At 39.4% G+C, this 14,508-nt stretch overlaps 1 protein-coding gene across 2 annotated transcripts; it reads left to right on the forward strand.

Annotated features, from left to right (window-relative positions):
- The first annotated feature begins 6,699 nt into the window (after positions 1–6,699).
- APOH (apolipoprotein H) lies at positions 6,700–13,132 on the forward strand. Of its 2 annotated transcripts, XM_035342207.1 has the most exons (8): positions 6,700–6,815; positions 7,440–7,616; positions 8,407–8,503; positions 9,883–9,959; positions 10,536–10,724; positions 11,039–11,218; positions 11,718–11,915; positions 12,729–13,132. In XM_035342207.1, exons 1-8 carry the CDS (start codon positions 6,752–6,754, stop codon positions 12,797–12,799), a joined length of 1,053 nt encoding a protein of 350 aa, XP_035198098.1. In that variant the 5' UTR covers positions 6,700–6,751; the 3' UTR covers positions 12,800–13,132. The 2 variants fall into 2 exon arrangements, with proteins under 2 accessions (XP_035198098.1, XP_035198099.1); XM_035342208.1 differs by lacking the exons at positions 8,407–8,503; positions 9,883–9,959.
- The last annotated feature ends 1,376 nt before the right edge of the window (positions 13,133–14,508 follow it).

Genomic DNA, 14,508 nt, shown 5'->3' on the forward strand with positions numbered 1-14,508 from the left:
ATACGAGCCGGGCAGCCAGCTCGCTTTGAACAGGCTTGGAGAAGTGGTTAAGCCAACTCGTCCAGTGGATTAATATTACTTGACTATGCTCTGATATCCACGCAAAAATAAAGTGACTGTCTTGTTAATGGCGACATGCTTAGGCGACATGAGGTGGGAAAATGAGGCTGTTTCTAGAAATATCAAGAAAAATGAATTGTAGGTATTCTTGCTGCTGAGTTTGTGTGCGTTCTGAGTATATTCAACTTGTAGCATAAATATTATGCACTTCATAGAATGCTCATGACCTGTCCTTTCCAAGAGATTTGTACATCTCCTTTCAGAGTTCAGATTTACAAGAATGTCACTGGTACTGGCTCTGGCCATGTCAGAATGACTGTAATTGTATTTCATTCTGATGCCAAAGTGCTGGCAACATCCTCGTCTCTCCATGCGCAATGAATAAAGAAAGAAAATTGACTTTTTTTTTTTTAAACATAAGACTACCAACTAAATGCAAACCTATAATAAAAAGGTGTCTAGGTAGTGACACAAATTACAACTCTAAAATCAACATTTTCAGCAATATACAAACATGTCAAGATTGTCAAAGAAGCTGAGTGGCCTTCTGGAAACCAAAAGAGGTAGCTACATTTTCCAAGTAACCCAGTATGACAAAAAATTACTTTAATAAAGTGAGCACTTTTGAAAGCATGACCTTCATTTAGTTGTCTAAATAGAATCTAAGCCCTTCTGAAAATCTGATTCCAGTTATTGATACTGGCCCCTTCAAAATCTGCTTCCTCTTAGAAAGGCTTTGTCCTGGATTTATTGCTGAATATTAGAGGCTGTCACAAACCAAAATTAGTTTATTGGTATCTTCCTACTCTCTAATGGTCCCCACTATAAAAGCACCATACTTCTTGGTACAAGATGAGTCTGTGCACAGGATCCAGACACAGAACGATGTGATGTCATGAGCATCAGGAGCTTACATAGCAGCAGGATTTTCTTGCAAATGTCAAGCTGAAGACAAACTAATCTTTCCTATCCGAGTAGCCCTTAGCTCACCAGCTGAAGTTTGAGTATTCAAGAACACTTAAAAATCAGTTTGTGGAAGCTGACGGCCTTCCCTCTGGATCCAATGTTTTGTAAAGTTTTCAGTTCTGAGACTGAACATGCAGCCTTTTCAGACAAGAGTAAAGTGGGGAATTTTCACTTTTGCAATAAGTTTACCAAGAATACCAGATTAAAAATATGTCAGGAAAAATTATAGTCAAATATTTGTGTTGATTAACAACAATTTGGCATTAATCCCTAATCCTGTCATGTCATTAACTGACAAGTTGATTGCAGTTAGGTATAAAAACAGTGATGAAATGCCATACAAAAGCCCCAGCTGACAAGCCTCTGGCTGGCTCGTGAAGGTTTGGGCTTTGGCCATAAGGGAGATCAGTATCTATCTACTTTTTGATTACACCGTACAGAGCACAGGAGCTGAATAATAAAGAAGGTAGATTTAGTCTTCTGGAACACTCTGGACTTCTGCCCAGAAAGAATTTAACAGATAATATCCATGGGTTAATAGAGATCATAGGATCTCTCTAGATTGAGGCTGTCGATGTATTTGGCGATAGCAATGGAAGCCTCTGACGCAGCCAAAACACATTGATTCTAGGCTGCTTTTAGACACATGCACTTTTCAATGAAGTTTTTGATGTAGACAAATATACCAAACAGCTTCCTGGTTATTGGTCCTCTTATCCATCACTCGGGAAGACCAAGGAACAGCACTAAATAAATCTGGAGTTAGCTGGGCTTTCTGGTAGTATCACGGCAGTGTGCCAAGGGAGACAGAGCCAGGTTAAAAGCACCTTTATTTACCCACAGAAGTCCTTACCAGAAGGGATGAAGCCAATCTAGGATGGAAACTAGCAAGGATTGATCCACTGGATCACAAAGTGGTAAGAATGCTAATGACATTTCTGATGTCCTGGCAGTGTAAAGTGCATTCCTGCAGCACTGCGCTTCCCCTGGAGAGCTCGCATCTGGTCCTGACCAGGTCTGAACTCTCCCCAGCTTGTAAAGATGATAACCTGAGGCAACGCACATAAATAAGCATAGCGAGGCTCTCACAGAAACCTGTGGCATCTGGCTTAGTAGAAAGCAGAAGACTAATGATGAAGGGAATCTTAATAACGTAGTTTCAGGCTTGGTGGGTGAAAAGAATGAGTTTGGTTTGAGCTTGGAGAGCTCCCTGTCTTCTCCAGCCTCCCTGTTACTCTGGCTGGCATCTTCCTTGGAGGCATCTGTGTATTTCTGATGCATGGAGGCAAAAGGCAACAAGGTGGGATGAGACAAGAGGGTGGGAGGGTCTGTGGCTTGCTACGGTACCTTTGTGTTCCCATGTCTCAAAAACAGGCCCTTGCAGAGCTGTTCACTGCAGATTCAAACTCACATAGAGGATAATTTGCCCTGAAGGCTTCATAATTCAGCATTCCTGATGAAGAACTATAATGCAGGATTTTTTATTTTTTTTTAGACAGAATTTAAACAAGTTCTATCAGAGGAACAGACTGTTTTACAATATTTGGGTCACAGTACAACTGTGAGAGAGATTCTCTGGATTTTCTGTGCAGGAAATGAGAAGGCGGAGAGGAGGAAGTGGCTTTAAAATGCTCTCTGGTTTTGTACACTGCGAGTTTAATATATATGAAAACTGGAACACCTTCATGCCTCTGCGAGGGAGAATAGGCCTGCTAAAACCCAGAAAAATCCTTGTTGCCAGACCTCTGGCATCTCAGGTTAATCAGAGGATGGCTTGGGTTGGAAAGGACCCTAAAATCAAGAACTGGGTATTAACACAGGCCCGGGTATTCTGATGCTGCACTTGCAGTAAACAGGTGGGTGCTTGAAGAGATTTAATGCCTGGGACTAAAGTGATGATTATTTCACTAACTTCAGGAAAAAACATCCTGGAACATCAGTGGTAAATCCAAGTGCTATCTAACCCCAAAATATGCTACTAAGTGAAAATGTTTTTAAGAGTTATTCAGACACTGTTTACTTTTGATGGCACTGAGACATTCTTCCAGGTCAATATCAGTTACCACGTGCTTACTTTCAGCATCTCTAAAGGTAGGAAATATAAACATCGACTGGAAAAATGATTCAGTGCAGATGGATCTTGGCTTCTGGCTGGCTGAATATTTTGCTCGTAATGAATACATAAATCTAAATTATCGATACTGCTCTATATTAAATGAACTGATATTTAGGAAGCAGAAACGGCCTCAGCTTGGCCAGAACTACATGCAATTAATTTTCTTTAAGACTGAAAATGATGCAGTTCACCTTCTTACTTTTTATTTGTTATCTCTTCAGTGCAATGGAGCACTCACTTCAATATCGGATGTATTGAGTGGAGGTGATAAAAATGTTTGTGCAGGGCATAAATGAACTTTGAACAAATATTAATAGAACTATCTTGGCAACACAAAGGGCAATGATTGGACCCGTAACTTAACACCTGCTCCCACAGAGAAACAGGGATCCAGCCGCTATACACCCGACCATCATCTCCTCGTGCTCCAGGGAGGGATGGGCGTACACAGGAAAACCCAGTGCCTGGCATGCGAAGCAAGAGGATCAGAGTGAAAGAAGCTGGAATCTGAATATCTCAGCCTTGTAGGAAAAGGATGCAGCTCTTGGTCCAACCAAGTCCCAAGCCCAAATTTCATGCCAGAGAGAGTGCCTCAGCAAGTGGCTGCTGGCACGTAAGGGAGGAATGCATTCAAATCTCTTTAATATTTTATCTCAGTGTCCCTAACCAATATATTCTTGGTGATGTCAGAAACATCTGCATTTTGAACTGACTAAGCTGTGTCATGCATCTTCTGGTTGAAGAACACTCATAAAACCTTGAGAGCAGTGGATAATGCAGACCCAACACTCATCATCCAGAAGGACAGACAGAAAGTCTGTGGCAGGATCAGAGGTGTGACATATCCTACAATATCATGAAAATTATAGCATCAGCTGGAGAAGCAGGCAGGCAGATTAAAGGAAGGTCTGGCTCATTAGCTGGGGGAGCTGTTACTCTGCAGTGACCTGACCTGGAGTCTGGCTAGTTCTTGCAAACTTTCTGCATAATATCTCTCAGAAAGACTGTTTCCTGCCTGGAAATCTTTGTCTGGCTCCTTATTAGCTAGTGTCCCAATTACCACAAGGTATTTTCCTCATCTTGACAGCTCCAGTTGACCCCTGGTATCAATGAAGAATGCTGCTGCATAGAGTGCTTTTCATCATCATTTTTCTTTTGCATCCCTCTATTTTTTGTTTTTAAACTCTTCAACATGACACATTCTTACCTTCACTTGTAAGGTTCTGCTGGCACACCCTCTCCCCATCTCTTATTTGTTACTGACACTTCTCTGATCAGTCAGCGATGCCGGTCTCCATCATTAAATTGCTATCTTTTCAAACATGTGCTCTTGATCTCTGCTATGCTGCCCTTCATATTTTTGTCTTGGCAACACAACTTCTGCAAAGTTCATTCACATCCCTCCTACATATTCTCCTTTTAGGTTGTGCTAGCACAAAATCGGGTAACAGACTACTGTGATACTCCGCACATCATGCTAGCCAATATCATCTCAGTGTGTCCTTGCACTCCTGCCTCTGCTCACAGCTAGCATTTCTTCCCTGAGAATATAAGGCCATTTGTGGCAGAGAACAGTAGTCCCCTCTGTTTTGTTAGTGACCAAATAAATGCAAAGTTCCACTTCACGACTGGGTTTATGGAAGCACTAGCAATAAATAGCATACATGGGAAGGAGTGGGCTGGGTTTGATGGAAAACCAGATGATATAAATAATTGCATATTATCAAGCACAGAAAGAAGTAGATTGGTTGCTGATACTCTGCCACGTTGAATAACTCTTGTCCAGGTATGGAAAAAGTTATTGGCAACATACATCCTGATGTTTCTTATTGCAGAACAACATTTTTTAAGAGAGTCACTGGCAGTTATTACTGTGTTGTATGAAAGGTATACTTAAGTATTTTTCTTTCCATTTCATATGCAATTATTCAAAGTTTTGCTTCCAATTTTAGAAGTAGCGAAGTTACCACACACAATGGATATCCAAACTGTATGCAAAGATCATAATGCCCTTTATTCAACCCACTTTTTCTATGTCTCCCTGTCTCTTAAAGTAGCATAGGAAAAACTTTTCAGCTCAAGTTTATGGCTGTAAGGTAGATGGCAGAGTACATTCTGCCATCTGGTGAGCACAGTGAGAAGTGCTCACATGGTCAGCACTGAAATGGATAAAACTGTGCCCATCTATTCCTGGGCTATTTTAAACACAGAAAAGAACGTAGTCAGAATAGCAGGCGGACCTAAGGAAGGATGTAAACCAGAGGCAAGAAAGTTCATTACAGCATTGCACTGTGGTGGGAAGGGAAAAGTGAAAGACTTGTGAAATTTTGTAGAGGAAGAAGTAGGCTGTGACAAATGGGAAAATAATCAGATGTAAATACAGAAAATAAAGTCTGTATTTTTTGGTTGATTTAGCAGTTGTACTTTGCCCTTTGGTACTGTGTGTTTGGTAAATATTTTGAGCAAGACATTCATATCGCTTTCTTTCTGAGAAAACTAGCATGATCCTAATTGTTTAATGTTGTGGCTAAAGTTTGTGTTTTACATGCAAACAGGGAAACTTCATCAAGCAAAAATAAACAAACTATTTAAGATCTCAGCAATAAGGGTTTGACATAACCTAGCTTCTCGTTTGAGCTTCAAATGTCCCTCACTCCCCCTCGCAGGCTGTGAGTCAGCGGGGAAGGAGGATACTTAGATTAGAAACACCAAACTGTGGAACAATGATTACACAAATGTTATTTTGGTTGCACTTGAGATGTTCCTGCAGTTAAAATCTGCTAAATTAGGAGGATTGCAGTGATCAGAACATCAGCTGATAGCTGTGAAGTTTTGACTTGATGACCCCAAACGGGGGAAATCGAAACAAGTTTTTATACCACCCAAAACCATGACTCAAATATGAGCCCTTATCACAAATAAGCACAATCTAGAACCACTATTTCACTTTTCCCATAGCACTGGCACGGTGACTCTTCTCTATACTACTTATGCAGTAGTTAACTGGTTATCCATTAATTGAAAGATGACGACTGACAACGTGAATCAGATAAAAGCAGGCCTGAAGTTTCAGGTCAGATCATCATCTAAATCATTATTAAGCTGGTATTATCACCGGAGGCATGTAGCACCACCAATGTCACTCCAACGCTAACCATTTTGCCTTAAAAAGATCTTTATAACTCTCAGCACTCTTTGGTACATGAAAACATACAAGCTCGAGGGAGAAACAAAAGCTTCTCAGTGACAGTTCTATTATTTGATCCAATATTGAATTCCAAGCATCCTCATCCTTTAGAGATGCTGAGAAAATAATATTGTTTTCCCAAAGCCATCAGTCCCAACAGGAGAAGCTTTGCAGCAACAACGGGAGCGGAGATGTTTGCAGCCAAGACTGCTGTTTGAATTCCTGCATTATGTACCAGTGCAACATGTGATGCTTATTTCATCCTTTATTCCAGCTACACAAGGACCCTTTTATCTTCTGTTTACCAGGGTGGGAATAAATACAAAGAGTTAATATGTAACCACCCTTTTGTGGCTGCCTTTATTTTTAGGGGAAGAAACGCCGGATTGAGGGTCATTCGGGAAACTGGTGGACTGGCAGCAATGTACTCCCTGGTGCTGGTCGTGTGTGCGGCTGCTCTGACCCACTCTGCTCTTGCAGCAAAAGGTAAGCGCCCTCCACTTTCTAATGGCCACTGCTACCCTGGAGCGTGAGGGAGGAAATCTGGAGAAAGCAATGGAACTGTAAAGCCTTCAGATAGCTCTGGTCAAGTGTTTTGAATGGGAGTTCTCTGAAAGCTGTTTCCTGTCTTTTTTTACTTAATTTCCTTCATCTCTACAGTGAGGGAAATTTCTGACCCCACCAAACCAACTTGGATTAAAAATGAAATGCATTAATTTGTTTCTAACCCCCCCCCCCCACCCTATTTTGCCCCCAAAATCATTTACCATAGTTGCCTCACTTTGAAGAACACTTCATAAATCCATTTTTAAAAAAGCACTTTTTTCCTCCTAAGAAGTCTAACTGGGGCCATGATAGAGCTGCCAAAGAGAAGGAAAAGAATACATTTTTTCCTTGCTGATGCTTACTGCAGCCCTCCCTTGCCTCAGTAAGTCAGGTACCTGTAGACGTCAGGACACTTAGCTCAGCGTAGGGACATCCAACAGCTGGCTTTAACACAGAAACTTGTGCTTCCAGTTTAGGTATTACAAAAAAAAAAAAAAAAAAAAATAAGAAAAAAGAAAAAGGACAGAAAGTTTGAGATATTGTACAGTGTCTCCTCTCTTCCAGTCTGTTCCAAGCCACCAGAAGTGCTCTTTGCCACAATCAATGTGGTCAAAACCGTGTACGATGTGGGCGAGGAAATCGAGTACACCTGCAGGCCAGGGTTTGTCCCCAACAACGGCCAGAGGAAGTACACCTGCCAGCCCACCGGCAAGTGGCCTCTCAACACGCTCCTGTGCCTGCGTAAGTAACACAAAGTAGAACTTACCCCCAAATTTTGCACCACCTTGTTGACACACCATGTGCTGAGCTGAAAAGGTTATTTTATAGTTCATGTGATGGATCTGACGTGTTAAAACTGATATGCTTTTGTTCTCTGATTGTTCTTTCCTTGCATTTCTAAGTTTTCTATATAAAAGCAAATGCAGAAGCCATCTTACTCCCTGCAAAGCTGCTGCTTCCTGCCAAGGAGCTGTGTGTTTTGCTGTATTTTGGGTGCTTTTTTGTTATTACTTTCCTGAGTCAAAATAGGTAAAAACGTAGATTGCTCTAAGCTTTCTCCTGGAAAATAAATAGTCATCAAAAGACAACCGGGTGTGGAGGGAAAGAGGTGAAAGTAACAGGAGAAGGAGCTTTCTATACGTTTTCCCTTAGACCTCTGCTACCAGAGAGCGAGCGACAGGGACTGGATCCAGACAAAGCAAACCTTAACCTGGCTCAGCCCAGCAGTGCTTGTACTCTAAGCGATGCAGATTGGCTGATAACATCATCTGCCTTTATTGTATCCATTGCCATTCATTTTTACCATTTAATTGCAGACAGTCGTTAGAAGTGATTTAATCATGAAAGTTTTGAAGCTACTTTTACTATGTTTTAATAGAAATATATAGTAGTTACACTTAAGAAATGCAGCACACAAAAGTGGAGAAAATTGAAAGGTACCCAGACCCCTTTATGACCAACCTGTTTCCACTATGCTAGCTAGCCTCATGCCTTGTGAAATAATACTATCTTTTTTATCTTTAATTAACAGCAAAGAGATGTCCCACTCCTGGGCAGCTGCAGCATGGAAAAATTGATTTTATAGACTCTTATTACCAGAGTTCTCTTAGTTTTTCGTGTGAACCAGGGTAAGCACTCCCTTTCTTGTGCTGCTAAATAAGTAATCTAAATCACAGCATTACACTCTGCTATCACTTGTTGGAGCATTAAAAGCCAGGGAACTTAAAAAATACTACCTTAAAACCCCTCTGAACCTCAGATGCTTAAAAATGCCGTATTTAGTGTTCCTTCCCAAACGCAATTATTACATCCCAGGGCTTTGTTACTCCAAAGTAACATCTTACAGACAGGAAAACCAACAAAATAGCAGAGATTTTATACCACGACTTATTCCAGACCACTTTCCCCTGCTTTTTAAATCCCCTTATTACATCATGAGATGAAATCCTACAGCAAAGAAAGGATAATCACTATTTAAGTTGCTATGCTGTCAGGCTCTGGAGACTAAAAATTTTGTTTCTGTGTCCTTCCAAGCTCAGTAAATGAAAACACAAAGTTAATCCTCATTTAGTCCCTGGACCAAATGCACTTTTACTGAAGGCTGCTTACTGACTTTAGAAACGAGGATTCGTTTAAAGAAATAGAGTTATGATAAATGCAGGGACATAGTTGATAGCAGCAGACAGTCACTCTACCTGGTGAGTAATTAACAAATAGCACTTACCTGGAAAGAGCTTAAGAGAGCCACAGCCTGGAGTTCACTGAAGAACATCAGTAGCCTCAGTTACCCCTTCCTCTGCAGAAGCAAGAGAAGGAATAAATAAATTTAGTTCTGACATCAAGTGTAGCAAAGGGACTTGAATTGATTTAATTTTGCTAATGATAATTTACGAGGCTTCAGCTGTGTGATATTGAAATGATAAATATAGAGTGAGCATTTTAAAAACTCAGTGTAAGTTAGTAGTAATATGTATGCAGAGAACTAGAGAAGTATTTAGAGGGAATGCAAATGTGAATTAAACTGGGCTATCTGATATTGTAATAAAATAAAGCTCTTCAGTACCTTTAGGTATTGAGTGCTGAGTTTGTTACAAATAGACTGACCCGAATTGCCATAAACAACTAGGAATTTCTCCTGAGAACCTATAACATTAACATCACTGATCAAAGATCAATGCTCAGTATTTACATATATCCACAAAATTAACCAGTTGTATAAATTATTATAACATTAAAACAGGATATTGAGTTGAAAGTACAAAACATCTTTTTTCATCAAGTATTCTTTCTGGAAAATTTTAATACCTGAATATTAACGATTTTTCATATTTGAATCTAAACTTCCTTTGAGGTTAATAAGTGCTTGCATTAGAGAAGGATTTCAGAACCGGACTCCTTTTAAGTCTGTTTGTGAGAAATGGAAACACGTTTTTGCAGAGAACGAGTTTATTTTTCCTCACATAAAGGTTCATTAAGCTTTCTGATAACCAGGACGTTTTGTTTTCAGCTACAACCTCATTGGGACAAGAACAAGCCAATGCATGGCAGATGGCAAGTGGAGTGGAAGTGTCCCACAGTGTCAACGTACGTGTTTAAATACCAAAAAACTATTCTATCCTTACAGGAGGGCTGTTTTATGCTGTTCAGAATTACGTATACTCTTGTTCAGAGGCCTCCTACTGTGCTGTGCAAAAAGAGATTAGGAAAAATCAAGAAGCAGCTTATATGTTTGGTTTTATATGTGTGGTTTTTGGTTACAGAGAAATACAATTTATAGGTCTGTGTGAAAGGCTAGGATCAGGGATGCTATTTACAGCTGAAGGTAAGATGCTTATCCACTCAAATTCATTTTCCAGGTATTTAAAAAGAGGACATTGTCATGCTTTACAACTCTTATGCATATTTTTGCTATAACCTTTCCTGCATAAACACTTTACTGATAAAGCAATATACTGCATAATATTGTATGAAAAATACAGCAAAAATTATGAATTACATACTCTCAGGCTTCTGAGACTTTAAATCTGATCTTTTTGTTTTGGTAGCTACACTTCCATAAGGTATTTTGTGGGTTAGTTTGGCCATAAGCATGTTGTTCCTGTGATACTATTAACAATTCAATTTTTAAGACTTAATTCTAAGAATATAGTATTTTTCTAGCTGTGACTTGTCCACCTCCATCGCTTTCTGAATTTGGAGTCCTTTCTTACCGTCACGTAAAACCTGGAAATACTTCTTACTACATGGACACGATTATTTTTGAATGTGTACCACCCCTTGCACTTATTGGAAATGAGACAGCTACCTGCCAGGCCAACGGGACCTGGAGCAGCATTCCGGAGTGCAGGGGTAAGTAACTTACTTTTAGCAGCATTAAAAAATATAATAGGAATCCTAGAATTGCATATATCAGATTATATGCATAATTTTTTAAAGAAAAATATCATAATACTATTGCAAACATACAGTACAGTTATTCTGAAAGTCATAATTGTGAATGCAATTGTTTATTTATTGTTTTTTAAAATATTTTCCTCTATGTTTGCCTGTGAAAGAGGCTGAAATGAATCACCATGAAAGTTTTAAGTATACTTCAAAATTAATACTGCATCTTCCAGAACTGCAGCTTTGATAAAGCTTTGTTTTTTGTTTTTGTACCACAGCTGTCACATGTCCCGCTCCATCAGGAATAGAAAATGGATTCTTGAATTTTGCTGTTCGTAGAACATATCACTACAACGAAACCGTCAGCTTCAGCTGCCAATCCAGATACGTGCTGGAAGGACCTAAGCATTCCCGATGTGAAAAGACAGGAAACTGGTCCACAAAGCCAACCTGTAAAGGTATATATATTCCAGCTCTTAGAAACAAATTAATCAAATATAATTTTCCTGAAAGAGCACTGCTCTGATCGTTAATGAGCTATGGTGCCTTCATGGAAGAGCTGTCTTCTCACAAGTAAACTGATGCTGTAATTTCAAGGCCTTGATAATCTACGATGGCTCCTAGCCTTCAACATGGCATACCATGATGTATCTGAACTGACGGCAGTAATCAGCTACCAAAATTTATTATGTCTGGATATTTCCCCTCCTCTTTAATATAATTAGAAATTTTACTGGGGCTGGTTATTCACCAGAAACTTTTCTCCCTACATGTAGGGGCGAGAATTTCTTCAGCATTGTAATACCAGCAGAAGTACTACATACATGTGGGCCACGGTATTTTTCATTCTCAAATGTCACTTATGCAAATTTATCATGGGATCTAATCTACCTGCTTCTCAAAATGACACTCCAGTTATCCTTATGTCTTGTTGCTTTTAACTGGATTCTTTTACAGAGCCATGTAAAATGCCGGTTAAGAAAGCTGTAGTGTTATACGAAGGAGAGAAGAAAAGAGTTCAGAGTGACCTTAAGGAAGGCATTCTGCATGGCGAAACCGTATCCTTCTTCTGCAAGAATAAAGAGAAGTCCTGTGCCTACACTGTGCCCGTTCAGTGCGTGGATGGCAATCTTACTCTCCCTGCCTGTTTCAAAGGTACGAGCCCGGCTAATTTCAAAACAGCTGCCTGTCTGTGTCAGGGGGCATTGCCATGATTTCATCTTTGAGTCCTACTTGACCAGCTAGTTTGTCTGAAGTTATTGGGCATTTAGGAAAACCTAAGCAAAGGGAAGAACACACAGCGTTCTGATACATCAGGGCCCTGCTTTAATCCGTCTTCTGTTCTGAGAAGGCGTTATGCAGAGGCCTAGCCCAGACAACAGGCCATGGGTAGCGTGTTCTGGGATTTCACAAATCCTCACATCAACTTCTGGAGCCTAAACACGGTTTGAGCCTCAAAAATCAAGCGCATTCACTTCCCCTCTTATATATATATATATCTTCTGGTGAAGTATTGCCACTTTATGCTGACTGGTTCTGACACCGGGTCAAGCATTAAGAAGCAGCTGACAGCCATTGTGAGGAACTGAGGCTGGAGAAACTGGCTTGCAGGCACACAGGTGTTTAGAATAAATAAACAGACTAAGTACTGAAGTTTGTCAGCAAGACAAAATGCTTTGTACATGTTTTTATCAATATTCCTTGCAAGTCTTATTTTCATTTGTAAGCAAAGGAAAAAACACAGCCTAATCCATGGTGAAAACATCCTTCCTTATGTTTGGCTTGGCTTCAGATGGATGTAGCTTAACTTTTATTAAAATAGAAATTAAAATAGTGTATTTCTTCCAGCGGTTTTGCAACGATGCAGAAATTCACTGCTTACCCAGCTGTGTCCACGAGATGCATTGTTTTCAGCTATTGCAGGTTCTATTATTTTAACCTGAGTTCTCAACCTCTTGCTTTCAACAGAACGTGGCTTCTTTTCAACTCTTGTGAAGAAGGACCCATCAGACATGAAACCATGTGAAGATCACGAATGAGTTAAAAAAGAAATACAGCACCAAATGCCTTACTGAGGCAAAACATGAGATATAAGAAAGGACAACCTAGGTCCTGTGAGGGTAAATTCCAGGTGAACTTGGGACTCTCTGAGAACACGGTCTCAGCTGTTTTCCCTACTGCTGCTATTAGCAGCCTCTTTCACAAGCTATGACACATTACTTCAGCCATTTTCCATTAACTTCCATCCTTTTTTTCTCTGCCTTATTCAACATCCCCACAACACTACTTCTCTTTCCATATTGCCAATGTTTATGTAATTGTAAAGCATTTTCTCAATAGCAACCCCTTTAGAATAAAGTAATTTTCCCCCAGTAGAGTGTTCTTATTTAATATTACCTAACTCTCAGTCAAATCCTTCGGCTCTTAACTGTTTTATAGAGAAGGCCTTCATCATTAGTAATTAGCTGGGTTCTGATTCCATTTCCTCTCCCCCGTGATAGGGAGTGGACCTTTAATTATAGAGAGACAGAGGGTCATCATAGGATTTTCCAGAATTTATGTATGTAGAAAGACCGAGCTTTCCAAATGCATTTAGAAGCTGTGTCCAACCATCATTTAAATATCAATAGCATCAGATAAAGAATTATTTTACTCTTAAAAAAACTTGCTAAAATTAATAAAACTATTTATGTTTTTGTGACTTGTACTTCACCTGAAATGGTTGTTTTAAACATCAGTTAATTTTTAACACTGTTTAAATATTATGCAACATAGGTGATTCCTTTTTAAAGAAAGAGAACTATGCACCATTGAGCAATAATAATGATTTCTGGTCAGTAAGTAGCTCTGAAGTAAACTATACTTTTCATTTGGTTTATGATACAGGTAGGTCACTTGATCCAGTCTGTCAATTTTTGTGCTTGTGTCTGTATTTCCATTCAGAAAACAATATATATAATTTCAGCCTACTAGAAAGTGGTTAGTGTACGACACGTATTCCTCTGCAACAGATTACAGTGAGTCACAGGTTCTTCCCTCTGAAGTATGAAAGCCTCCTCTGTGATTCGAAGCAGAAGCCACACAGTAATCAGGATACTTTAGAACTTCTAAAAAGATCCATTTAACATTAACACCAAGATCGAACTAGAATTGTAACATGCTAAAGCCACCATTAAAAAAAGTTGAATGTACTCTTATTAGCTTTTCTTCTTTTAAGGCTGTACATGAATATTTTATCAGTATTCTTCAACTCATTTGTTCTTATACTTTGTATTTTTAAGAAGAGATTGAGGCAGGTGTTATTAAGTATTTAATACTTGCACTTATCAGAAGTTCAATTCTCTAATGTAGAGAGAGACTCTTCAGTTACCTGAGTAAATTTCTCTATTTTGTGGGTACAAAGTGCACTGTTTTGCTTTCTAAACATGTTTAAATGGGATCTTTGAATAACATCTGACATAGAAGCCAAAATATTCATAGCCGCCTTTAATAAACACATAAATCACCTGGCAAGAACCTATCTGTTTGGAAATCTCCTCTCAATGTTTTGTGGATAAAACATTGGGATCAGGATGTTCAGGAAAGTAGCAGAGATACCAAACAGTTTAATATTAACTTGTCTTTCATAGCTAAACACTGTGAAGTTGGGATAAGTAAAGCTAGCATTTGCTGCCACGCAAATGTTATTTTTCCCTGAAATGATTTGTATTTTGCACAAAAACAGTTGCCCCAGGAACATTCAGATTTT

Source organism: Oxyura jamaicensis, chromosome 18 (assembly GCF_011077185.1).
Source record: "Oxyura jamaicensis isolate SHBP4307 breed ruddy duck chromosome 18, BPBGC_Ojam_1.0, whole genome shotgun sequence".
Lineage (NCBI taxonomy): Eukaryota > Metazoa > Chordata > Aves > Anseriformes > Anatidae > Oxyura > Oxyura jamaicensis.

Excerpts from the sequence above, each read along its gene's own strand:
- APOH (XM_035342207.1), top strand. The coding sequence starts at position 6,752 with ATGTACTCCCTGGTGCTGGTCGTGTGTGCGGCTGCTCTGACCCACTCT. Across the intron at positions 7,617-8,406 it reads CAACACGCTCCTGTGCCTGC|CAAAGAGATGTCCCACTCCT; the intron begins GTAAGTAACACA and ends TTTAATTAACAG. Across the intron at positions 11,219-11,717 it reads CACAAAGCCAACCTGTAAAG|AGCCATGTAAAATGCCGGTT; the intron begins GTATATATATTC and ends ATTCTTTTACAG.